Source organism: Halichoerus grypus, chromosome 12 (assembly GCF_964656455.1).
Source record: "Halichoerus grypus chromosome 12, mHalGry1.hap1.1, whole genome shotgun sequence".
Classification (NCBI taxonomy): Eukaryota; Metazoa; Chordata; class Mammalia; order Carnivora; family Phocidae; genus Halichoerus; species Halichoerus grypus.
The window spans coordinates 9,799,909-9,825,904 of record NC_135723.1 but is presented as its reverse complement, the minus strand read 5'-3'; the positions used below and the strand labels follow the sequence as shown (position 1 = coordinate 9,825,904).

The 25,996-nt window shown below is 43.2% G+C and overlaps 1 protein-coding gene across 5 annotated transcripts in view; it reads left to right on the top strand.

Moving 5' to 3' along the window:
• The window catches only part of HECW1 (HECT, C2 and WW domain containing E3 ubiquitin protein ligase 1), a 430,747-nt gene that overhangs the window by 369,560 nt on the left and 35,191 nt on the right, over positions 1–25,996 (top strand). For all 5 annotated transcript variants that reach the window (XM_078059964.1, XM_078059960.1, XM_078059961.1 and 2 more), the window contains 5 exons: positions 4,747–4,830; positions 5,272–5,381; positions 10,699–10,819; positions 11,576–11,689; positions 12,529–12,681. In XM_078059964.1, the coding sequence (XP_077916090.1) occupies positions 4,747–4,830; positions 5,272–5,381; positions 10,699–10,819; positions 11,576–11,689; positions 12,529–12,681 (582 nt within the window). The remainder of the gene's footprint in view (positions 1–4,746; positions 4,831–5,271; positions 5,382–10,698; positions 10,820–11,575; positions 11,690–12,528; positions 12,682–25,996) is intronic.

The window sequence follows — 25,996 nt, the reverse complement described above, 5'->3', positions numbered from 1 at the left end:
CTCTCCAAGATATTCAGGTAACTCTCTGCTTCAGTTGACTACATAGCATCTTGGAAGCTGGCCGTACCTGATGGTTAAGTGTGTCCCCTTGCAGTTTGAGTTCTTGCTCCAGCTCTTAGAGACCATCGATCTGGGCGTGGTATTCAGCCCATAGCTAATACCCTTGATCTCCTCAGATACAGAGTTACCATGTGGGCACTGTGGAGATGCTTTTATAGGTAGGTGTGTGAAGAATCAGGGAAGGTGGGTGGGAGTGCAGTCACTGACTACCTCTGACTCCTCATCTCCCATTTGGTGGTCTTTTGAATCTAGCTGACAACTGTAGTACTCTGATTTGACTTCCTCGGTGAATCACCAACACCTGAAAATAGCCCCTTTGCTGTTCAAATTCCTATTACTCCTGTCAGGGTAGATCATTCACTATTCTCCCCACACACACCCACACACCCTCACTGACACCTCTTTTCCCTGCTTTTTACTCTGTGTGAATTAGAATCACTGTCCTCCCCATTGCCGGATCTCCCCGCTTTCCTCTTTCTCTGTCTCCACATCCAAACACCTGCCTCCTCACTTTGTCTTCCAGCCTTTTTTTTTTCTTCCCTATCATGGCCTGTGTTTGGGTGCTCAGCATTTCCCTCCTGGATTTTGTAGGGATCTCTTAGAAGATGTCCCCTAGATCTAGGACAAAATTACCTTCTTACAGCACAGAATAAATCATCTGACTCCTGGCCTTCAAAAAGGCTTCCCATTGTGTGTAAAATAAAGTCAGGATTTCTAAGCACAGTTTCCATGGTCTCCGAAGTCTGGCCCTAACCTAACTCTCCATCCCATGCTAATTTTTTCCTTCTAATATCTTCCACCTCCACCAGTCTTTGTCCTCTCCTACTTCTTCCCTCTCGGGAATGGCTTTTCTCTTAAGGACCTCTCAACTCATTTTAAAGGCTCAAACCAAATGCAAAGATTCACTGACCTAGGCATACTTCAGTGCTTCTTTTGCCTTGCTTGATAGCATTCCTTTTTTGTCCTTTTAGTATATTTTTCCATTATCTCTTGAATGCTGTCTCCCTACAATATGTAAGTTCCTTAGAGCAGGACCTTCTGGTCTTTGCCTTTGTATCACTCTCCCCCTCTGAACCTACTCCTCTACTTTGAAGATGAGAAACACTAATTACCTTTAGAGTGAATGAAAGATCTTTAGCATGAACAGATGAGACTTAGCATGAGTGATTGTCACTTCCACTTCTGTTCAACTCTGCCCATTTTATTGCTGTGGCACAGAAGGGCAGTGCCATACTCAGTCATATGGATCATTTATTTGTGTGCTACTCTCTGACTCATAGTATATCATAATTTAAGGGAATTTCCAAAGGATTTTCAGAGGAGTTGTACTATCTGAAAAGTTTCTGAGAGATTGCTACTCTTGAACATTTTTTATGTTATGATTCTATTACTAAGTAATGAGTTCACAGCTAATTTTTTGGAGGAATTTAAACTCACCAAAGGCACTAGAGTCTCATTTAAGTCATTTTAAAAGTGAAAAATGTAATCCCGTGGGTAAAAGAGCAAAAGTAAACTATTTTCAGCGCTATTGCATAGTATCACATTATAACAAAATTCAAGAAACTTTCAAGGCTTTGTTGCAGTGCAGAATTATACAATTACAATTTTCCAGATATGGGGGAATTTGGAATTAAGGCATCTTGGAATTGGAAAAAATCTTGGCAATTATTTAGTATAGAAACTAATAGCTTCTTCTTTAAGATTATGGATTCCTTTAAGGACCTGTAGGCCCAGGATGAGAACCCAAATATCTCATCAAAAGCAGAAGGCCCACAGTAACTAAGAGGCTATGGAATTAAAAAGGGAGAACAACAAGAGGAAGAAATTGCTCTTCAGGGAGTCGGGCTTACAGGAACCAGGAAGCCAGGCCCTACTGCTATAACTGGGCCTGTGCTTGCCCCTGGGTGTGATGTGAGGGTGAGTCAGCTCCATTTTAAAGGTCCAAAAGTTGAAAAGAACACCTTCTTTCTCCATTACTGCTTCCTCCGTGGTCTCCAAGTGGGGCTGTGACCCCTGTTCCACCATTGCTATTCTCAGGGAGCCATGGATTCACTATATTGGGTCCACAAAGCCAGTTTCTGGGTCAGAGGGCAGAGGGTGAGTCCTCAGAAAACTGTTCAGCAGATAACAGTGAATCATAAGGAAGTCACATGTGGAAAGGGAAGATGGAGGCAGAAAATCCAGAGGTTAATGACATTTGTTCACTTTAAGGGTCATGGTAGCAGTTCTCATTCATTCATTCTTCCTTCAACTGGTGCTTTTATTGTGCCAGGATTCTGAATGAGAATTGCAGCAGGACTGTGTATGCAGTAGCAAAGCAAAACAGACTATTTTGCATGGTATTTGCTATCTATTGAGGAAGGCAGATGATAGACAAGTTTGACTTTTTTTTTTAAGCCATATATAGCTATAGAATGTGTTAAAGGCCACAAAGGACAAGATCAGAATTCAGTGATAGTGATAAAAGAACGTCAAGGATTTCATTTGGATATCAAGTTTTGAGGTCTTGGAGGCCACAAAAGGAGATGTCAAGATGTCAAGGAGGCAGGTGGCTCTACTGAACTGAGCCCTGGGGAGAGTTTTATACTGGAGTTTTCCTGGTGGGCAAGGGTATATGTAGGAGAGGCATCTGGCATTCTAGCCTTTAGAGATCTTTCCCAGTTCCAGTGCCTTTGGGATTGAGTCCCGGGGGCATTTGGAGGCCCCCAGACCACTGGGTCTGCATGAAATTTTATACACATGACAGAAAGTGCAACGTCCTGTGGAGAGCCACTGAAAGTCTCAGAAAACTGTGCTTGGCTTTCTGATACATGGATGTGGTTCATGTAGGTGGTGGGATAATAGAACCACGGCAGGGCAGTGCCACTTTCTGTGGGCACTTTCCTGCCCTAGTAGAGTTGACCCCCTTTGGACTTCATTTCCTCAGGGACACTGGGAACAAAGGGCAATCCCTAGAATGTTCTCCCTGTTTTTCCTCCAGACAAGGAGACCAGGGGCTTACTCACATATAGGTCCCTTGGGGCAATAGGATGATCTGCCCCAGGGGCACTGTCATTGGGAGAACATAAATTTGAGAGTCCTTTGTGGGGCTGAGTCAGTAAACCAGGGGAGCAGATCCACAAAAGTCTTCCAAATAAGAGGTCTGTGAGGTGGTATCAGGATTTAGAGGCCAAAGCTAAGGAACATGGAATTGAGAACATAGGGACATGAAGGGAGAAACAGGTGGTGGAGGAGGCATGGTGCTTGCACTCTTGGCTGGGCTTCCACAACCTCCCTGCAAAATGATGTGTGGACGGTTCTGCTCCATTTTTCAAACCCCCAGTCAGAGAAGACACTATGAGCACCCCCAGGTTTTGGCAATAGCCTTTACTGCAATGATACGCTACCTATACTGAGAGGTTGGGTCACAATGCATTTCTCTGTTTAATCTTATTTTGTGTATCTTTGTAGAGGCCAAAAAGTTTCCCTTTTAAAAAATACACACCCCAAAAGGTCAAGTTTATTTTATTGTTGCCTGAAAATATGCAAGTAATGATGAAGATTTGGGTTCACATTATTATAATCAGAGAGAGGAAAAATTTGTATCTGCAGTATTTTTATAAATAGATTTTTTAAAAAGTCATACATTGAATGAAACTGAGTATAGGGTATACTGGATGGCTCTGTATTAATTTCCTACAACTACATGTGATTCTAAAACCATCTCATAATAGGGGAGCCTGGGTGACTCAGTCATTAAGCGACTGACTTCAGATCATGACTTCGGCTCAGGTCATGATCCCGGGGTCCTGGGATGGAGCCCCGCATTGGGCTCCCTGCTCAGCAGGAAGCCTGCTTCTCCCTCTCCCATTCCCCCTGCCTGTGTTCCCGCTCTCGCTGTATCTCTCTCGGTCAAATAAATAAATAAAATCTTTAAAAATAACAATAAAAATATAAAATAGTCTCAAAATAAAAATTTTAACAAAAAAAGAGTTAAATATTAAAAAATATTAAGTCTTCTCAGATTTCTGTGGCATCTCTTCAAGAAAGGGAGGAAAATTTAACTTCTTTGAAGCATGCATACAATGGAATGATTCTTGGTTGTGGGGCATTTATAATATTTGAATGTCAGAGAATCAAAGTACAAAGTTCATTTGATCAAAATAAATGTTATATTTCTCTCTAGATTCATTGGAATAATTTGTCAGGTTGGAGTTGGAGGTCATGAGAGAGATCAGAATGCAAATTATAATTAAACAGAGAAATTGATGCCTGTGCTCAGACTGACCTAGGAGACTCTGGTATTCTAGATGCCAGATCCTCTCTTACCCAGTGTTGCATTGTACATTTTCCATCAGGCACAAGGTTTCTCAGGCTCTTTCCCCCCGTGGCTCCCAAGACACCATGAGCCCACAACAGTCCTCCAGCAGCTCTCCTTACCCAGCTTCACTCCTGACTGTCATAGCTATGGGAGGACCTACTTTTGTCCAGTTCTTCAGCTTCCATCCCTGTGTGATTCTGAGGATGGATGATCCCTTGTAGAGCATCATGGGAACCTGCCACAGGAACTTAAAATGCCACAAAATTCACTGGACATTAGAACATTGCTAGTCAGCCATATTGGCAGAGAAAAAAGTGAGTCAGAAAGGGATTTATTCCCTAGCTTATCTGTTGGTAATTCTTACTTTATTTCCCACATTATTCTAGGGAGAAAATCCATTACATTCGGACTGAGGGTAATCATGGGCTTGAAAAGTTGTCCTGTGATGCAGATCTAGTCATTTTGCTGAGGTAAGGGGCTAAGCCTGAAACACTTCTTGGAAAGGCTGCTCTGGGCAGTCTTCCTCCACTACAGCTATGACTGAAACACTCACCATTTGTTTTAGAGGATTCTACTGACTACAACTAAAGTAGGGCCCCCACCCTTGCACCTGCTGTCCATTGCCTTCTTTACATTTACAACTGGGGTATCAAGAACTGTGTATAGCACTTGATGGAGACTCTATTAGGATTAATTAGGGTTTAAAATAACACTGAGAATTTGCATGCTGGCATGTGCCTATCTAAGTGAACCAAAGTGCTTTTGTTGCCTTGTGAGAACTGTAACCACTAGTATCCCAATTCATAAATATTCTCTCATGGACAGAAAACTAACTTTTTTTCTCTCTTCTTCCTTCTCCTCTGCTTCTTCTTCTTATTCTTCCTCCTCTTCTTTTTTTTCTTACTTTGCAGTCTCTTTGAAGAAGAGATTATGTCCTACGTCCCACTGCAGACTGCCTTCCACCCTGGGTACAGCTTCTCTCCCCGCTGTTCACCCTGTTCCTCACCTCAGAACTCCCCAGGTAACTTGAGTATCTGGCATTCTGTCTCCTGTAAGTGGCCATCTGTGTTTCCACCAGATGAAGGTGGAACAAGAGCAGTAGTATATATGTCCTCTCTCCCTTCTTCCCTCTCAGTTTTCTGATTGAAAGCACGCTGCCAAAATTGGGTGTTGACAAATTGCTGCCTGTTTTTGTTATAATGCATTCTACATTTTTAAATAATTTGAATTTTTTTTTACAAAAACAGTTTTTCATGACATGTGAAAACTATATGAAATTCAAATTTCAGTGTCTGTAAATAGAATTTTATCGGACCCCAGCCAAACCTGTTTATTTATGTATTTTCTATAGCAACTTTCACACTACAACAGCAGAGATGAGTAGTAACGATGAGACCAGATGGGTGCAAAAGCTTAAAATATTTACTATCTGGCCCTTCACAGAAAAAGTTTGCTGACCCCTGCTCTAAATTGCTTTTGTATTCCAAGGTACTCTACAGGCATTTAGAAGGGAAGAGCCCTTTCTGAAACATTCTGCCTTATGACTCAGAATGTTATTAGATACCAGTTTTAGTAACTTTTTGCTAAGGTGTAAAGGAATTGCTCGGTGATATGGTTACTAGGGACCACCATAACGTCCCCCATGAAGACACTGAAGAGTTTTCTCACATGAGCAATTGTTCCCCTAGAGTTTTCTTTGTGTATTAGGATTAATTTACTCATGATACAGAAATTCTTTATAGGTATTTTCCATTTCAAATAAGGAAATGTATACTGAACTCTTTTGTGAAAAAAGAAGATATTGCTCCCGATTCATCAAAATAATTAGTTTAAGTAAAATCCATACTCTCAAATGGGATCCAGATATTGGAGAGTTTTTCCTCAGTTGTTTGGTTTACAATACCACCTTGTTCAAAGTCTTGGTGGTAAACCCAAATTTCTTTTTATAACTTTAAAAGTAAAGGGATTTAGTTTTTAAAATCTAGTAGGTAGGTAACTGGGTGATAGGCAATAAGGAGGGCATGTGATCTGATGAGCCTGGGTGTTACATGCAACTAATGAATCATTGAACACTACATCAGAAACTAATGATGTACAAATCTGAAGGGGAAGAAATCAGAGAGGGAGACAAACCATGAGAGACTCTGGACTCTGGGAAACAAACTGAGGGTTACAGAAGGGAGGAGGTTGGGGGATGGGATAGCCGGGTGATGGGTATCAAGAAGGGCGCATGATGTGATGAGCACTGGGTGTTATACTTAACTAATGAATCATTGAACACTACATCAAAAACTAATGATGGCTAACTGAACATAATAAAAAAAAAAAAACTAATGATGTACTATATATTGGCTAATTGAGCTTAATTTAAAAAAATGAAAGAAAGAAAAAGAAAAAAATAGTAAAATAAAAATCTAGTAGGTTTGTATCTCACAGCCTCTAAAGTCAGAGTCCAAGCTTGGCTTTTGAAGCCACTGGAGAAATTCACAAGAGATACAGAATTTAGCAGTGTGTTCCGTCCCTCAGAAGGGATGTCTCACTCAGCATTACTTGGTACTGCCGCAGGTCTCTAAAATGAGTATCTTAGTTTGGCTCCTCCAAGTCATGTCACTCAGAACTATCTCTTAGAGGTAGTTTTGTTAATTGCTAAGATCTGTTTCTGAGTCAGTCTCTCCTCATCGTCACTTCCTCCAAACCAGTGCACCAAAGGCATTATTAAGGACATACAACAAAATTGAGATGCCCTGACCTGAGAAAAGGAGGATGAGGAGCTTTGCCCGAGCCAATGTCAGGACAGTCAAATGTTTCCAGTGCACACTTTTGGGGAGCAGAGCCTTCCATTTGGGGGCATCTATTGGCCTGCATAATGATCTGTCATTTTGTTGTATATATTGTCCCAGCCTGATAAAGTATCTGCACTTTGGTCCAAACATTTAACAGTAGAGTATGATTTTAACATCATTACATGGGGGAGATATCATATTACAAATAGAAAAATAAGAGAGAATAAAGAGTTATTTGCTAAATGATAATTACTTGCATAACTTTTATAAAAGGAATCAACTTTCCTAATGAGGCATTACTAATCCCATGAACCCAAACAATCATCCAATTCATTTTAATTCTTAATTCTCCTAGCTCTCACCATGGGGTCCTAGATTATGTAATCCAAATATTTTGATGTTAAATTTTATAATTCCCATTTTTCTAGACCTTCATGACATTTACCTGGGTACTACAGAAATAGCAAATTACAGATATTTATGCCAAAGGACTTTGTAAAGCATAAATTACTAGAAAAATACACAGTAGTGGTCATGGGCGTAGTGTAGTACCAGCAGTAATACAAGTCATATTATGAAACGTACTGCGTTCTACTGGGCAGAAAATGCTGCTCTCCTACAGACTTGTATTCTAGTTCAGCCTATAGCCTGAAAGCTGGCATTTCACTGAGGAGAGCTCTTTTCAAGTGGTGGCTGTTGGTTCCCTTACACCTCAGGTACTGGGGGGTACAAAGGTGAGGCTCGTGACCTTCATGCTTCCTTGCTTATACTACTCAGCTGTCTCTCCCCACCACCCCCAATTGCTGTCATCTACAGGCCTTTCTCTCTTTCTCAAAGACTGTGGTACCTGTCTCATAGTCTCACTCTCCTTCCCAAGTGCTTCCATCAACCTGAATGACTTCAACATACACAAGGACACCCATTCATTTCCCTGGCCTCCTGGTTTCTGGAATTTCTGGTCTGCAATGACCTTCCCCCCACTGCAACCACTTGTTCCCACAGTCATCTTCCCACCCCTGTTGTCATCTCTAAAATCACTGATTCAAGCATCTTACTCCCATCCAACATGCTTGTTCAACTACTCTCCCTATTGCTGTCCTTTGTCCTCATCAGGACCTCTAGTTCACGCCCGTCTCTCCTTTCCTTTCTGTTCTTCCCTTATCCAGCATAGATTCCACGGTTCATTTTTTTGGTAACATCTGTGCCAGTGGCCTAAACTCCCCAGTCCTCTCCATTTTGTTTGCAGAACTCTGCCCCTAGATACACATACTATCTGCTTCCTCTACATCTATGCTCAGGCATTCTTGGGCAAATTCATCTGACAGGGCAGATTACAAATATAAGTTAGTCATCTCTCACCTCACCTGGACCTTGAACACCCAGAAGAAAACTCTACCACATTTCCTAGGTAAACTTCTCTACTGCTATTTATTTTCTTTCTTTCTTTTTTTTTTTTAGAGAGAGAGAGAGAGAGAGCACATACAAGCAGGGGGAGGGGCAGATGGAGATGGAGAGAGAGAATCTTAAGCAGGCTCCACGCCTAGCATGAAGCCTGACACAGGGCTTGATCTCACAACCCTGGGATCATGACCTGAGCCAAAATCAAGAGTCAGACACTTAACTGACTGAGCCACCCAGGTGCCCCTCCACTGCTATTTCGAATGTTTATGCTCCCCTCAAACCTCTGTGTCTCTCCTGGCAAATGATGTCCCTTCTCCCTTCACTAAGAAAACTGAAGCCATTAGGTAGACATTTTCTCAAATGCCTGCTACCGATCCTACAAGCCTACCAAGCCTACCGAGCCTACCCCTCCTTCCACTCTACACCGGTGCATTAGAGGAGGTGTCTTCACTAAGGTCACCATGACCTCCAGACACACAGTCCAGTGGGTGATTCTCACATTTAACATTAAGCCACATTTGACGTCACTGACGGCTCTCCCTCTTAAGTCACCCCTTCAGTAAGCTTCTATGACACTACAGTATGCATTTCAATGACTTCTTTGGCCACCGATGCAGACACATCCTTCACTTCCTACCATGCCCGAGACTCAGTCCCAGGTTTCTTCTCTTCTCTCTCTCAAACCGTGTCTCTTTCCAATTGAACATTCAAAAGCAGCACCATCGAAAGCTGAACTCGTGCTCTCCCCCACAAATTTGTTCTTCTTCCATTGTACCCCATCTCAATGACTATCACTGCAGTCCCTTCAATTACAAAATCTAAAGCCCACCTCTCCCTCATTGCCTATGTCCAGTTCATTGCCTCCTAAACACACCTCAGTTTATCCACTTCTCACCTCCACTGACACCACCCTAGTCCAATTTAAGCTTTCTAAACCCACCCCAGTCCTTTCATTTTTCTCTCCACTGCAGAAAGACTGATGTTTTCATAACTCAAGTGTCATCATGTCCGTCCTTGTGCAATGGCTTCCTATTGTGCTTAGTATTAAACAAAATTGTTTAGCAGAATGGACCTTATCCTGTTTGATCATCTACCCACCTCTCAAGCCTTGTTTTGCATCACTCTGATCCTTGTACCCTGTGCTCCAGATAAACTGGAGCACCACTTTCCATTCTGCTGCAGTACCTTTACACATGCTGACCCTCTACCTAGATTGCTCTTCTCCCAGCTCATCTCTTGTCTTAGTTAAATGGAAGCCTTTCCCAACTAATTCGGTCCAATTCATGCTTACTTATTCTTCAGATATTCCCCAGGGAAGCCTTCCTGAACTTGGCCAGAGTGTTCTGTGATATCAAAGAACTGAGTTCCTTTCCTTCATGGGTAGCAATCATCTCAACTTGTAATTATATTCTCCTTCCTGTCAGTTTGTTGGTATCAATCTTCTTTAGAATATTAATTCAATACCTGGAATATAGTAGTTATTGAAGGGGCAAGCCATGATTCTGGCCATCTGTAAAACCTGGAGAAGAATGTCATTTTTTCCACTCCTTTTCTCATTAAAATGTGTATAAGAATAATAAAGCATTCACAAAGCATTCTAAGTGATATAAAAACTCTCTTCTATAAAAAATCAACAAGTCATTATTATTATTATTATTACAAATGTTTCTTCTATGATGCAAGATAGTCTAATATAAATTCCTCAATGCTCTGGGCCCTACTGGACACCTATGTTTATTTTAGGGTCAATATAGTTAGAGAAGTATGACATACACATGTGTTGTCTGAGTTGCCTCATTACAATCACTTATAATATAAAAACTTACGCAAGAAAAATTTAGACTAGCTTGATTTGTTGATTTAGATTATTTAAGTACAATTAAGCCAGTAGATATGCTCACCAAGGTATTTTTAAGAGAAATACAACTTGAAGTGGACTGGAAGACATAAATGTTTATTGTCATCAGAATTCATTTTTCTCTTTATTAGATTATTTCCATTTATTATAAAAGAAACTGAAAGTAATGGAAATCAAGGGAAACTTTTTTGAGAAGAAAAATAAGAAGACATGGGAATGTATCTCTGGTTGACCCTTCTTCTAACATTGCTCCACATATCAGTGATGACCTTCAGACCATGTGCTTCTCTCTGCAGGCTTACAGAGAGCCAGTGCAAGAGCCCCTTCACCCTACCGGAGAGACTTTGAGGCCAAGCTCCGCAATTTCTACCGAAAACTGGAAGCCAAAGGATTTGGTCAGGGTCCAGGGAAAATTAAGTGAGTGCTCCAGGGCTTGGTCACTGAATTCAGATGCTAGATGTTCCTATCCTTTTCTCCCCTATACCTTTGTGATACTTTTTGGAGATTGGATTCCATGGTGTGGTAACAGTTATGTTCATAGAAGGGAGGAAGGTTTAAAAAAAAGAAGCTGGGAAGAAAGAAGAAAGGAAGTTAAACTGGAAGAGAAGCAGGAAGGAAGGAAAGAGAAGAGAAAGAGAGAGATAAAAAAACAGATTTCAGACAAAGGCATATATAAAATTAATGGTAGACCTTTTCAGAAAACCAAGAATCTTGAACTAAATAAAAAAAAAAAAAATTGTATATTTCCTCTTACTTACTCTTGGGACAAATTTAACTCATTAGTCAAATTCATGTATTCTATAACTTTGTAACTGAGGTCTAAGTGAATAGTTATATTTTTCCCCCTCTGGGTTTATTATTTTCATCCTTAAAATTTAAATCTAAACTCAGGAATCCAACTTAAGAGAGTCTTTGGAATTGATCAAAAGAATCCTAAAAGTAGTCGAATATGATGGAGTACGTCCAATTATAAAAATGTACATGTTGTCCTTGTGCTCCCAGTGTTTTGAAAAGAGCATTAAAATAAATCCATTGCTGAACTCATGGAATCTGCACCTCGTTGGAGAGGCCAGGGAGTGAGACCGTAAGCTCAGGCACTCACAACTCATCTAGAACACTCTCCAACATCAGAGCTCAGAGCCACTACTCACTGCCCATATGGCTTCTCCCCAGGCTCATCATTCGTCGGGATCATCTGTTGGAGGGAACCTTCAATCAGGTGATGGCCTATTCCCGGAAGGAGCTTCAGCGAAACAAGCTCTACGTCACCTTTGTTGGAGAGGAGGGGTGAGGCACCAGCAGTTTTATGCAGACACCTCATTCAATGTGGGCAGGCCAGAGTCAGCAGATCTTGGTGATTTTTCTCAAGAAAGAAGAGGGTGGCTCTTAGCCTTTGCCCCAAGGTGATTCTGATCATGTCCTTCCAGGAGGCCTTTCTCTCTCCAGGTATTGCCAAGCTTTAGAATTCATGTTCTTCAAAAGCCCAAGATTATTGGCATGTGCTAGAGTCTGAGGTTACACACTTACACCATGCCAAAAATACACTAAGCCAAAAATACAGACTTAAGCTATTGGATCTTTACTTTCTCAGGTGATGTACACTTTTGAGTCTCTGATCAAAAAGCTCCTCCTCCTAGAGTGCACATATATAACTACATAGCAAATTGTTCATAACATATCAGTGATTTTGTAAAAAAAAAAAAAAAAAAACTATCTCAACAGTGGAGGACAAGCCTACCTAGGAAGGCATATCAGAAAAAACTTGGAAGTTTTTTCAATTCACACACATGTACTATCACGGGAAACTCTTTTATGCCTCTCAGAGCAAGGTCCTTATTTTTAATGGGCCAGCTGTGTGTTTTATCCAATAGGTGTCATATGATTGAATAAAGGTTAAAAAACACTGCCCTAAGAATTTATTCATGGACATCTAGTAAGAAACATCCCTAAACTGCATCCTCATTTTCTACAGCAAATTATGCTCCCACAGGGATCCACTATAAGGAACAGAGGCTGTTCTCTGCTTTCCCTGTGCTGACTCTGAAAGAACACCCTAGCACTTGGATAGAAACAGGCCTCTACCCCCCACATGTAACAAGCTTCCTGGACCTCTTCTTCCTTTGCAGCCTGGACTACAGTGGTCCTTCGAGAGAGTTCTTCTTCCTTTTGTCTCAGGAGCTATTCAACCCTTACTACGGACTCTTTGAGTACTCTGCAAATGATACCTACACAGTGCAGATCAGCCCCATGTCAGCATTTGTGGAAAACCATCTTGAATGGTAAGATCTGGGAGGCTTGCTTTCTTATGTTTGAAAGTTCTGGTCTTTCTTAGTCAGAAGTCAGTAGTACTGACTTGAGCAGCACTATTTCTTGTTTAGAGCAGTGGGCCAGATATTAAGAGGTGTAATGAAAGGGAACAACAAAGCCCTAGAAGGAAGATTCTGTTAGTTTTCACTCAGAACATGAAATAAATTACTAAAGACACTGCAAATTTACTATCAACGGCAAATGGATGTAAGATCCAGTAATTGCCTTCTGAGGAAACACTAAGGTAAACAGACATAGATGAATGTTGCAATTCTTACCAAATGTTGAAAAGTCTACTAAAATTATAAGAGTCTTTGGCAGTATTCATGGGTTTGAAATGTTTTGACTGTGGACCAGTGGCCCTAGCACTGTAGACATCAGCTTCTGCATCTTACTGTGAAGTAAGTCTGCTGAACATCCTCCTGGCTTGAAAATCCATTATCTCTTTGGTTCTCTTTTATGGAGGCATCTATTACCACTTACTGAGATGTGTAAGAAAATAACTATCAGTCCATTGTATGCCATTCTGTGTGTGAGATTCCTCAGATACGGCTATTAGAAGTCTCCAGAAAGTCGCATGGGACATCTAGGACGCAAGCTTTTTCCTGCTGTGGCACCACCACACCTGATTTGAAAATTATTCCTACTCTTACTGTAGGAGCTCCTGCTGTTAAGAGGGAAACGAGTCCCGGAAACTGCTAATGTGGGTTCTTATTTAACATTGCTCATTTATGATGTGTTGTGATGGCTGCTGGGGAAGGGAGCTCCTGGGGTGATCCCTAGCCTCCTGGCTTAGAGCCCAAATGCCCGTATTTTGGTTTATAGCATCAGAATAACCCACCTCTGCTAAGAATTCCAGCTATTGCACATGCCCTCTCTCTCTAAAAACTCTTAGCCTTGAAGTTCTTGAGCTGAGGCAGCAGTGTATCTGCATTAAGTGTTTGGCACAAGTGAAGAACCAAAATTTGCCCATTATTGTTCCTTTTCCTGTCATTTATCAATAAGTGGATGCTGAAGTCTATGAGGCAGAAACACAGAGGCAGGACAGGTGGAGCACGTAAGTGGCCATTAAGGGGATTTGTGGCCCTGAGGATTGAATGCCAGCTCTGACTTAGGTCACATCAGGCAGGGTTCATTCCAACAGTAGAGAGTGCTGTAGCCCCATGACACAAGAGTACGTACATACACAGATTATCCTTAATACGATCCCTCAATTGTCCCTTAGTTTGTGAGCATGACATTTAAGATGGTGTCTTAGAAGTCATGAATTACAATCAGCAATCAATGAAGAAATATTGTCATCAAATATTATGCCACATATGACTATGCTAAGGTGTTGTGTAAGGGGATGCCTTCATTAATTTAGCAGTTATAAACCAAACACATTCTATGTGCCAGGAAGACACAAAGATGAAATGAGCAAGCTCTTTCCCCCAAGGAGTGGTGGAGTGGTAATGGGAGCAGCACAGGAGTAGACCAAAAACTATGCTACAGTGTCTTAAAACCCTGTGTGTGTAAGCCTAGGATGCATATATAAGCCTGAGAATTGTATTAAATCACAAGGAAAATGTCTCACTCCACCCAAGGTAGGGGGTGGTGTGTGGGGAGTGAAGCCAGTGGATCTTACAAAAAGAGGGGATGATTATACCCAGTCTCGGCAGAGAAGGGGAGAGAAGATATGCCCAGGATCCAAAATGGGAATTAAGAATTGAAAGGCATGAGAGGGAATGGAGGCTTCAGCAAGCAGTGTAGACATATCAGAGCAGAGAATGACCTCAGGGTTGTGATGGGAAGTGGGGCTGGGGACAGAAGAGAGAGGCAGATGGTATACCCTATATGGAGAATACTGTAATTGGATTTGTGGTTTTGAAGAGTAAATCTTGCCATTGCATGGAGACACATTTGAGGAGGTAAGACTGGAAAGAGTAAGACCAGCTCTAAAGCTGTTGATGAGTCAAGGGGTTCAAACTCCGGCAGAGGTGGTGTCCAAGGAAGGAAGAGACTGACTTGAGGGGCATCTTGGAGGGAGCAGAGATTGAGCTAGTTGGTTCACTGAAGTAATATAGAGGAGAGGGAGGGAGAGAAGCATAGTATATGTCCAGAGTTGCCTGGTTGGGTGGACTGATACTATTAGCTGTGATGGGAGTTATGTGAGGTAAACGATATTCAAAGATTTTATTTATTTATTTGAGAGAGAGAGCACATGAGCAAGAGGGAGAAATAATCTGAAGCAGACTCTACACCAAGTGCAGAGCCCAGCACAGCGCTCGATCTCACCACCACGAGATCATGACCTGAGCCGAAACCGAGAGTCAGATGCTCAATGACTGAGCCACCCAGGCTCCCCTAAATGATGTTTAGAGGAAAGATGAGGAATTCACTCTTTGGCAGGTAGTTTGCAGTTTCTTCAATAAGGACAGATTGATACATTATGTAACTAAAACTATGGCCCTAGTTAGCTGGAAAGCAGCTGGGCTAGAAATTGAGATTTGGGAGATGGCGGAGTGGCTCAACTTTGAGAGAAGATGAGAGCCCTCAGAGCTTGTGCAGAAGATGAGCAGAGCCAAGGCCCACAACAAGGTGGACAACATGGATGTGCAAGGCATGGGCAGACTCACAGGTCCCTGAGAAAGATAAGAAGGAGCAACCAGAGAGCCGAGCTCCTGGGAGGAGCATGACCAGGGAGGAACACCCTGGTGGGAGCAGAAGATGCTCAGGAGACACCTGCTGGGGAAGGGGGAGGCCGTCTGGAGAGGTGGAGGCAGAGGGGATGTGTAGGGACCCAATGTTTTGAAGGGAACCTTGCAGCCAAGCACATTTTAGTGCAAACATGGAGTAAGGCCACAGACAAGGGCCTAATGAGAAGCACAAGACTCAGTGGACTTGTGGCTTGCTACTTGAGAGTGGCCTCAGTCACCTTCCCCTGGGGAGGCTGGCTAGCCTGCTGCCCAGCCCCTGCTCTCAACCTGACTCGGTTTCCTTCTGCTCATCTCTGGCACTGAGGGACTGAAGACAGCTGTGTCAATGTGTAAGTTATACTTTATTGCAGTGAGGAAGGAAACTGTCAAACAGGGCTGTTGCAAGCATTAGCAGAGTTCTCTGGATGAATGCTTTATAAATGTCAAAGGCCCAGAAGTACCTACCCTGGAGGTGCTAACCAACCGCTGTCTTTCCAAAGGAAAGGGTGTGGGGACTTTCATCTGCTGAGGTGCCCACGCATGTTGAGTATGTTTGCTGTGCGGCCTGGAACAAAATTGCCGGTAGCTTTCTGAGCAACTAACAATCTCCACGGAGCCCAGGCAGACGCGGGCCCTGTAGTGCTGCACATTGGATGGCAAACTGTCATAAAGTGAGCAGGGACTTGCCCTCTGATGCAAGGCTGCCACTCCAAACCTCCAGTGCCCTGCACCCTGGGCTGGTGGAGAAGCGGGGATGCAGAACCAGCACAGGTGCCAGACTATCCAGTGAACCTCACGTGGAGTCTGACTCTTCTTTCATCAGCACTGTGGGGGCCTGGGAGCAGGGAGCAAGTTTCCTTTGGGTGGTCACAGCCATGGCTGAGAAAACTTGAGTCACTGGGGCACAGCTTGCTTTAGCTTTAGATGGGAAGCCCTGCTGGGCTGTGGGCATCTGAGTGAGATGGTAATGCTGCGATTATTCCTTCTGGGTATTTTCCTAGGAGCCGTCCTTGTGCCTAGTAGCAAATAGTTTTACAAAGAAAACTGAGCACCCTCAAATGTTCGGTCAGCTCCTTTGTAGACATTTTAATGAGGGGCGCCAAGGAAGGCTCACACCTTGGAGTCACTCTGGGCCTTGCACAATGGGTGGGCAACAAGTGGGTCCTGAGGCCCCTGCCTGAGGCTTTGTCAGTGTCACCCTGCAGCTGGGAGGTTGACGACACTGTGGAGTTCATCAGTGAATCCTGAGTTCTCAAATCTCAAAGCAGGTGCCACACCCCCACCAGCAGGATGGGCAGGGCCGTGGCTGATCTCAGATCTAGGTGCATGGCTCTCCTTCCTTCCTCACTCCCCAGGACTCTTTATCCCATGATCCACATGGGCTGTCAGGAAGATGATTCTTGGTGTGATCAATACATCACACCTAGAGGACCCATCATGGTCCCAGCCTTGGTTTTGTAAAGCTGGGAATCGTCCCTGATGCAGAACAGGCCCGGGTAGGGGTCTGCCTGGAAGGAGGAGGGACTCCCGCCCCCTGCCTGCCTTTTCATTCTACACACCAGAAATAAGCAGTGAGAAAACTGGTCAGGTTTACGGTTTTTTTTTTTAATAGTCTTTATCTTTCACTGGCCTTCTTCTGTGTCCTGTACTCTGTTTTGTGTGATTCCCCCTGGAAAAGTAAGCTTCATAGGAGCAGGGGTGTAAGCTATGCACACCATGAGATTATATGCCCTTGAGGGCATGGGACCCAAAACTGGCACGCTTCCTAGCAGCCAACACAGAAGGAAATGTGATCTTCTTAATGACTCATAGTGCCTATAACATAAAAACAAATCTGTCATTCAGGAGGACTATTAAATCAAAGAGTGAACATTTCAGTTCTTCAGTGGCACTAGTCACACTTCAAGGGCTTACCACTCACATGTGGCTAGTGGTTACCCTACCGGATCATGGAGACCTAGAACATTTCATTCACTGCAGAAAGTTCTATTGGACAGTGCTGAAATGAGTGGACAGAAAAGGCACCACAATTAGTGCTTCCTTTGGGTGGTGAACAAAACGTTCGATTTCTGGGTGGCCAGAGGGTCTAGCCCTGCTATGGGCTGAGGGTTCAGCCTAAATACTTGTCAAAGTTGGGGAGTCTGAGCTGGCTCCTAGAAGGAGCTCTACTCTGTTCAAAAGTGGACAGAGGGAAAAGCTATGCGGAACACTGAGATTTGTTTCTATAAAGCCCTCTGTACAGGGTGGGTGGGGGAAGTCTCCTTCTCCTGTTCAGCGTGCTGCTCCCTGGTCTCACAGGCCATGCCCGGAGGTCCTGGCTCTGAGCCCTTCAGACAAGCAAGGTCAGCTCCGCCCCTTCCTGCTTCACCTGCCCGGTAGCTGCGGATGCTACCACCAGGGAGGTCCCGCCCTCAGCCCTGCAGGTGCAGAGCTCGGGTAGAGTCCCTCCTAGGTGACCTCTTGGGTGCTGGCCCTCACCTTACCAGCTACCCTCCTGGTTCACCCCCATCTCCTGTACCCCTACAGAGCTAGCTGAGCCCCGAAGCAGATGGGTCCATCTTATTTTTACTCTAGCACATGCCTACCAATTTGAGGTGTTCAAAATAACATGTCTTTGAGGATTGGCTGCATAAATGAGTGTTGTTCCACAAGCCACACTAGTCACTTCCTTGTAACAGGGCCATTAAAATAGAGGGCTCATACCTTCCATGTGCAATTAATTGCTCAAAGGTCACACTTTTTTATCATCTGTGATTTTAAAGCCCTTACAATGTCAGCAGTAAATGCACATGTCCCCTGGGAGCTTTGCACGCTGTTCTGCCCAGTGCCCGAACTGCCTGTTACTGACGGAAAGCCTCTACCTCTTCTCACACTGCCCTGGGCCTCCCCATCAGCTGCTTCCCGGCCAGCCACCACCCAGAGAGATGGGCAGAGGAGGCTTCCCCGCACGCTGCCATTTGACTGCAGCTACCTGAAGTTCTCTGGCTCCTGCTTGCTCTGTGTGGGCTGCACATACACTGGGAAACAGCCAATGAAATCCAAAGCCTGTACATGGGGGCATATGGATTCCACCTACTTCCCTTTGTTTCTACTCGGATGTTGAGAGGTCCCAATATGAACGAATATAGTGAGGAATCTATATACACACATTAAGTAAACTGAAAAAAATCTGATTTTTTTTTTTTTGGTCATAGACCTGAAAGGACTTCTTGTAATTGATGTTTCTTTACTTATTTGTACCACTGACTTTACAAATTGAGAAGGACCCTGTCAAAGTCAGCAGTGATAAAACACTCATGACAAGTAAGAGAGAGGAGATGGAGCTGAAGCCCTGTTGGTCCTTCCCTAAAAGCTGTGGTCACAGATGAATGCAGCCCTGCCATACATGAGTCAGGCAGCAATGGGCTGGGAAAGAGCATCTCGACACTCTTCTTCCATCCTCCAGTCCCATTGGCCACCCATAAACCAGAGGGCAAGGGACCTCCAGATATTGCCGCCCATAGCAGCCTGTCCCCAAGGTTACCGTGCAAGGCAAAGAACGGTGGGAAACCCATGAACGTGAAAGGCAAGGATTAAAAATAAATAGAAGAGCTTCTACAACTCAGGACTTCCAGTCCATCCACTAGAAATGTTACCATTTGCTAAGCTCTATGTGTCTATCATATGTGTCTTTGACTACAGAAATCTCAAAGTAATATTCCAAAGTCTATATCTTCATTCTTTGCCATTTGCATATTAATGAGGTGTTCATATGCTGATCTTTTTATTCTTTTAATCTCTATTGTATGCTGATTTTATGGCCCTGGAAATACAGAAGTTAATATAAAGCTAAATAATAAAACATCCATTGAAAGCTTACTAACCATGCCGGGCACTGTTCTAGACATTTTCACGTGACAATATTACAACCCAGATACTGAGTAGATGAAGATACGGACACAGATGAAGACAATAAGGTACAGATACAACCAATTTCACAGAGAGAGTCACCAACCCAGTAGGGCTTGGAACCCAGGCAGCCTGGCTCTAGCATCAGGCTCTAGACCCCATACTAGGGCAAAGGCAGGTGATTAATTGGGCAAATTACAATACAATGTGACAATTGTTATATATACCTCATTGTGCACTTACCACATTGTATGGTAATCAGTATTAGGTACAGGAGCTTTAGGAATGAGTGGGAAATTGGGGCGCCTGGGTGGCTCAGTCATTAAGCATCTGCCTTCAGCTCCGGTCATGATCCCAGGGTCCTGGGATCGAGCCCCGCATCGGTCTCCTTGCTCTGCGGGAAGCCTGCTTCTCCCTCTCCTTCTCCCTCTGCCCCTCCCCCTGCTCATGCTCTCTCTGTCAAATGAATGAATGAATGGGGGAAAGGGACTTCCAGATAGAGGTCCCAACATTCACAGCAGGGTGGAGGAGTGAACACATATGAACACACCATCCATTTGGTATGGCTACAAAATAGAGAGAAAGAGACTATAAAGGCATCCTCATATTGGTAGGAAAGGGCATCTGATGGCATGCCAGGGAGTTTGAATTTTATCATGAAGATGACAATGTAATATTTTTAGAGGAATGTCTTGATCAGATCTGTATTTTAGAAAGTCAACTCTGGTTATAAGTAGCTGAATTGGAGTGGGCAACGGAGGTGTCATTTAAGAGGCTGTTGGAATAGTTCTTTCAAAAGAAAATAAAGTAGGGCAAAAGCAATGGGAATCAAGTTATTTCAGAAGGAGAATGGGCAAAAGCAAAACTTGGTAATGAACTATAGATGATGGAGAATTGAGTATATGAAATTTTCCACTTGCTATAAAGTGATATATAAGAAAATTCCAAGTAAAAAATTCTCATATATTTTGAATGGAGGTGACAAAGCTATAAATGTGCAAAGCCCTAAACTTATTTTTATGTCTAATACAAAGTATGAACGGTGCAAAATGCGTATATTTTCACATTATTTTGCTTGAATAGGAAAGATTCACATTCAGCTTAAACATCTCCTCTAAAGGCCTTCCCTGATCACTTGATTTAAAATAGCCTATCCATTTATAACTCTCCAACTTAAGAGCTTTTCATAGTGACAGAACTTATTGCTATATGAAATAAAGTATATTTATCTTGTATATTTATAACTCATTATTGTTTGTCTCTCCCCCTAGAATGTAAGCCCTGTAAGACCAGGGTCTTGTTTTCCTAAACACAAACTTGGCACTCAATAAATATGCGTGGAAGCAAAGAAAGAAAGAAGTATGGGAGGGAGGCAACAAGGATGAATGGAAGGAAGGAAGGAAGGAAGGAAGGAAAGCAGGCTTGCTCCCCAGTTAAAAATCCTTGGTTATGAGAGTTTCAATCTCATTTCAATTTTTAGTTCAAAATATTTGAGATTCAGAAAAACAGTGCTCATTTTTGAATGTCATTTAAGATTCTACCAATTTGTCCTCTCTAAAATCACCGCTGGAAATTCTTTTTCTGTCTCAGTGATGCTAAATGCTACTTCTCTCAGAGCACATCTAAGACGCACTGAAGTCTAAACAATTGAAATAGGTGAACAGCTTCTCTATTTTGAGGCAGAGTGCTGGAACGCCAGACATGCTCTGTTTTAGATATTAGCATGCATCACTTTAAGCAGTTACTGTGATGTGAGTCACTCTTTACATAATCGTCAGTGCAAGAATTTTCAGACACCAGGTTTCAAATCTGACACTGTTTAATCAGTTTCTGTTCAACAACTAGAAGGTCCATGTGGTCATTTCATGTCAGTGACAAATCTAACTGTTATCAGTGTCATAACCAGAATTCTAAGACCTCTCAAGTCAAAATCTCCAAGAGCCTTTGCTAACTGCAATATAGACTCTTCCCCTCCTTCTGCCTCTGCCCTGACCTCTCTCCCTTTCCAAGCAGACACTACCTGGGTGGTAAAAATCTTCTGCTTTCAGGTCTTTAGCAAGGGGAGGTACGGGGAGGAGGGAGACTCCTTGGAACATGTTTAGAGATTGGCCAAGTGGGTATTAAGTGTAATTGTAGAGTTTTATGGAACTTAAGAAGCCCTGGATAACATACTTTAAATATCCCTTGCTACATGTGCAGAGTCTTGGATTAGTAGGTAGAAACCACAATATCACAAGATCCCACTGGATGTCTCCTGGCCCGTCAGCCTCCCAGGGCCCCTCCTAACAGAAGAGCTCAGTGTGTAGTTTTTATTTGAGTCAGGATCAGATAAAGTCCCTTGCCCCAAGTCATCCAATAGCAGTCGCTAGGGTCTTCCGGAGACCAAGAGCTTTGTGGGTCCCATCTGGCTGAATCTGAGTAGCCTCCCCAACAGTGCTAGCAAGAAACTATGGCGCATAAACTAGTTTAGAAATCACCGTTAAAATGTGCATGACCTGTTGTGACTATGTCCATTCTGTTCATTTCTTAACCCAGCTTTCTTCAGAACTTGCGAGAAACTGTAGGTAAAATTTCAAAACTATTAGAAAGAATGCTCACTTTGAACACTTGCATTATCCAAAAATAGACCTGAGGATTTAATATATTTAATATATTCAATTCAGTTGGAAAAGAATGGACTCATTAGTTAATGATGCCAATACAATGAGCTGTTCAACAAAACGTTAGGTTAAATTTCTCTCTAATCTGAAAGCATATGTAAAAATTAAAACAAAATTTCTTCAAGCAAATCTAGGTGACTTATAGATATTCTAGAACATAAACATTATTGAGAACGTAAAAGAAACAAGAAACCTTGCATGGTAGAGACTTTTTAAATCATGATTGGACCCTAGAATCTGTCATAAAAAAGACATATTTGAATATATATAAAAATTAAAATAATTTTTATGGCAGAAATACCATAAACAGGGGCGCCTGGGTGGCTCAGTGAGTTAAGCGTCTGCCTTCGGCTCAGGTCATGATCCCAGGGTCCTGGGATCGAGGCCCGCATTGGGCTCCCTGCTCAGCGGAGAGCCTGCTTCTCCCTCTCCCTCTGCTGCTCCCCCTGCTTGTGTTCTTTCTCTGTCTCTCTCTGTCAAATGAATAAATAAAATCTTAAAAAAAAAAAAGGAATACCATAAACAAACTCAAAAGGCAAGCTTAAAAAATGATCTATGATCATTTTAGTGAATTTATCTAAAGATTACATGTGTGTAATTTTTTTTAAATAAATTCCTAAAGACTAAAATGCCATTTTAGTACAAAGGGCTTAGCTAAATTACTAGAGGGAAGCATGTCTCAGACATGAACTCCTCTGTGCACTCCCACTCCTGGGGACTTGGTGATGGTCACAGACTGCCTGGCAGTGAGCTTCCTCTGGCATATTATAAATACCTTGCGTACATCTCTATCCTATTCTGCCACCACCCACCTCCACGCACCTCCCACCCCCGTTACTCAGCACAAAACTCTTTACTAATTCCCGCTGTCCACAGAATAAAGTCCAGATTCCTCAGATCCTCAGGACAAACCTGAGTTCTGAGACCGCAGGCCTTGAGACACCAACTGCCTTTCCTGGCCAGCATCTCTTTTGTCCTCCTTCGGCACTGTCCCCTGCTCCCTATTGTTCCTATTGTTCCTCTGTCCCTCTTCTCTCAATCATGTGGGTCCACGTTTCAACCTCCCTTAAAGCCCACTTAAAATATTTTGTAGTTCCTTTCTGATTTCTTTCCTGAATGTTCTTCTGAAAAACAACTTCATCTTCTCTTGAGTTCTTTGAGAAACAAAGGTACTCAAACACTTTTAACTGAAACTGCTTGCCAGTGGAATTCGTGTTCAATCCCAGTATCTAGAACAACGAAAGTAGAACCAGTCTCCATCAGGTGCTGGGTGGCTGCTCACTTGCCCACTCAGATCCTTCTTCTCCCTCCCTGGGTCTTTACATTGTAAAGATTTGAGTTGGTTTTGAAACTGGATCAGGCAACACTTTTTTGTCTTTGCCCTTTGCACCCAGCATGGTTTCTGGTAGAGAGGCAGCACTCCAGCTCCCGAGGCAGGGTGCCACCCAGCCAGAGGTGATGACGTCAGAGCCTGGCAAACCTGCGTGTAAATTCCTACTCCAGGTCTTCATTGCTGTGTGAACCTGAGCAGTTTTCCTAACCTATCTGAATCTCAGCTTCCTCGAAATAACAGTGCCTATTCTGCATGGTGGTTGTAAAGGTAGAGCAAAAGTGACTGGCACCCCATACATATTTAAACGTAGATGCTATCGTTCTATCCTTGATATTTTGCAGGGACATCAGAAGGTGCTAGAGAGAGCTAGAGTGGTTCCTTCGATCCAGTTTCTCAGCCTCAGCACTAGTGACATTTGGGGCTAGATAATTATTGTAGGGACTCTCTCATGTGTTGTAGGATGTTTAGCAGTGTCCCTGGCCTCTGCTCACTAGGTACAGTGACCATCCCCACCACCACCACCATCCCCAGTTGTGACAACCCAAAATGTCTCCAGACATTTGCCAAATGTCTCCTGGGAGGCAGATGTCTCCCTGTTGAGAACCCCTGCTTTTATGTTCCCATATGGAAAGGGGTTGGGAAAAGAAAAGTATCTCATGGCTGAGCAAGGGCAGCAATATTTTTGCAAGATAAAGAATATTTCTGCAGACTTGTAGTATCATAAAAACATGTTCAATATTGGAATAAGTCATTTTTTTAGACATCTTTGGTTACTGGATCAGCTTAACCCAGCCTCTGAGCAGGAACCAGGCAAGAGCCTCGGTGCAGTCAGGCCCCTGACTCCATGCTCTGATTCTTTCTAGTGCATCCAGAAGGGAGCCTCCCACTTGCTTTAATCATTTGCTTCCAGGACACTTGCCTCCTGGACTCGGGGGTAAAGCTTAGAGAGAGGCCATGCCTCTCCGGAGTCGGGATTCACGTGGAGTTCCTTGGGAGGGTTGAGGCAGGCGGTTCTCTCAGGCCGAGTGCTGTCACCTGCCCAGTAGACCAGCTTGTCCCTCCCAGCAGGCCTGCAGCAGCGCAGGAGGGCCAGGTACCGCACCGCAGTCTTCCTGTAGACCAGGAGGGAGCAATAGCAGAGCAAACCACTGGTGGGGATGCCAGGGCCAAGTCCAACCCACTATTAGCTGTGGAGATGGGAGACTAGCCTGGGGCCAAACCCTGCACTCAGCTGGCAGGAATGTGCACCAAGCAGAGGGAATGAAAACAATGCTGGGCGTGGCATGGGAGCAAGGAGCAGGAAAATGTCACCCTGCTAGAGGACCGGGCGCCGCAAAGGATCAAAACTCCACTTTCCTAACACCTATTCCAAAACAGCTCCGTAGCAAGGATGTCATTATTGTTGGCACTTGCCCCTGCTGTTTGCACTGTGTGTTCACTTTCCTAAGGGAGTTCGGCTCCTAAGGGAGATGGGGATGTAATGTACAGCATAGAGAATATAGTCAATAATATTATAATAACTTTGTATGGTGACAGATAACTAGACTTACCATGGTGAGCATTTCATGATGTATAAAAATATCAAATTACTATGACATATACCTGAAACTAATAGGATATTGTATGTCAGTTATACTTCAATAAAAAATTTATATTAGTAGTCAATAGCCCTAAAATGGCTCTTCCTGGGGGCCTAGCTACGTGGAGCAGCTAGAAGCATGTACGGTTTCTGAGGAGAAAATAAGGAGAGGCAAAGACTTGAATTATAAGAGAGAGCAGGAAATGGATGGGACAAGAGCCCCGAGGAGGCAGGAGGAAAGAAGACCTGTCACACTAGTGAAGAGAGAAACTTTAAACTGGGGACAGCTCCCTCTTTCTGGTTGGAAGGAAAGAACGGACAAGTGCAGGTTGCAGATGTACACGAGGCCGGCGACACAGGAAGGGATTAGCTTTGGCAAAAAGAAGAACCCCTCCCCTATTTATTGGGGTGGAAGGTGGCACAGACAGATGCGTGTGGCTGCAGGTGAGTGGGCCAAGAGTAAGTGTACCATCTGCCTTGAGAAGAGACAGGTCTTTACACTCCATCCCTTCTCTGGAGTCTGTTCATAAAATGCAATGGCTGATGCCTACAGCAAAACTTCACTTCTGACTTTCAGACCATTTTTTCCCCCCAGTTTAAAAAAAAGGATGAGGGGTTTGGAGCTAGTGATTCTCTTTAGTTGGCAACCGCAGAACTTGTTTTAAATGCAGATTTCCAGAACCCACCCCACAGAGTCTAATTTCCAGGCACCTATATTTTGTTTTGTTTTGTTTTATGCACCCCATTATTTTATTATTTATTTTTATTTATGTTTTCATTTTATTTTATTGTGTTATGTACCTGTATTTTAACAAGCACCCCAGGGATTCTGATGCGGGTAGAAGGGTCGCCACGCTTGCAGAAACATTGCTGAGATGTTGGCAGCTTCAAAAGCCCTCAGAGAGCATGAGAAGAAGAGAACTAGTTGTTCATGCAGTTTTCATGCAGAGAAATGAAATCACCGCAGGCAGAAACAACAGATTTTCACTCAATTTACCAATATGTGAGAAGTTAGAAACATAAAGATCCAAAAATGAAGGCAATAATATTGGGTAAAGCATAGAAACATAAGTTGTGTGGGAACATCCTAAATATTGTATGCACTTAAATAATGAGGTCGAGAAAGGATAATTATTTTTAATTAATAAT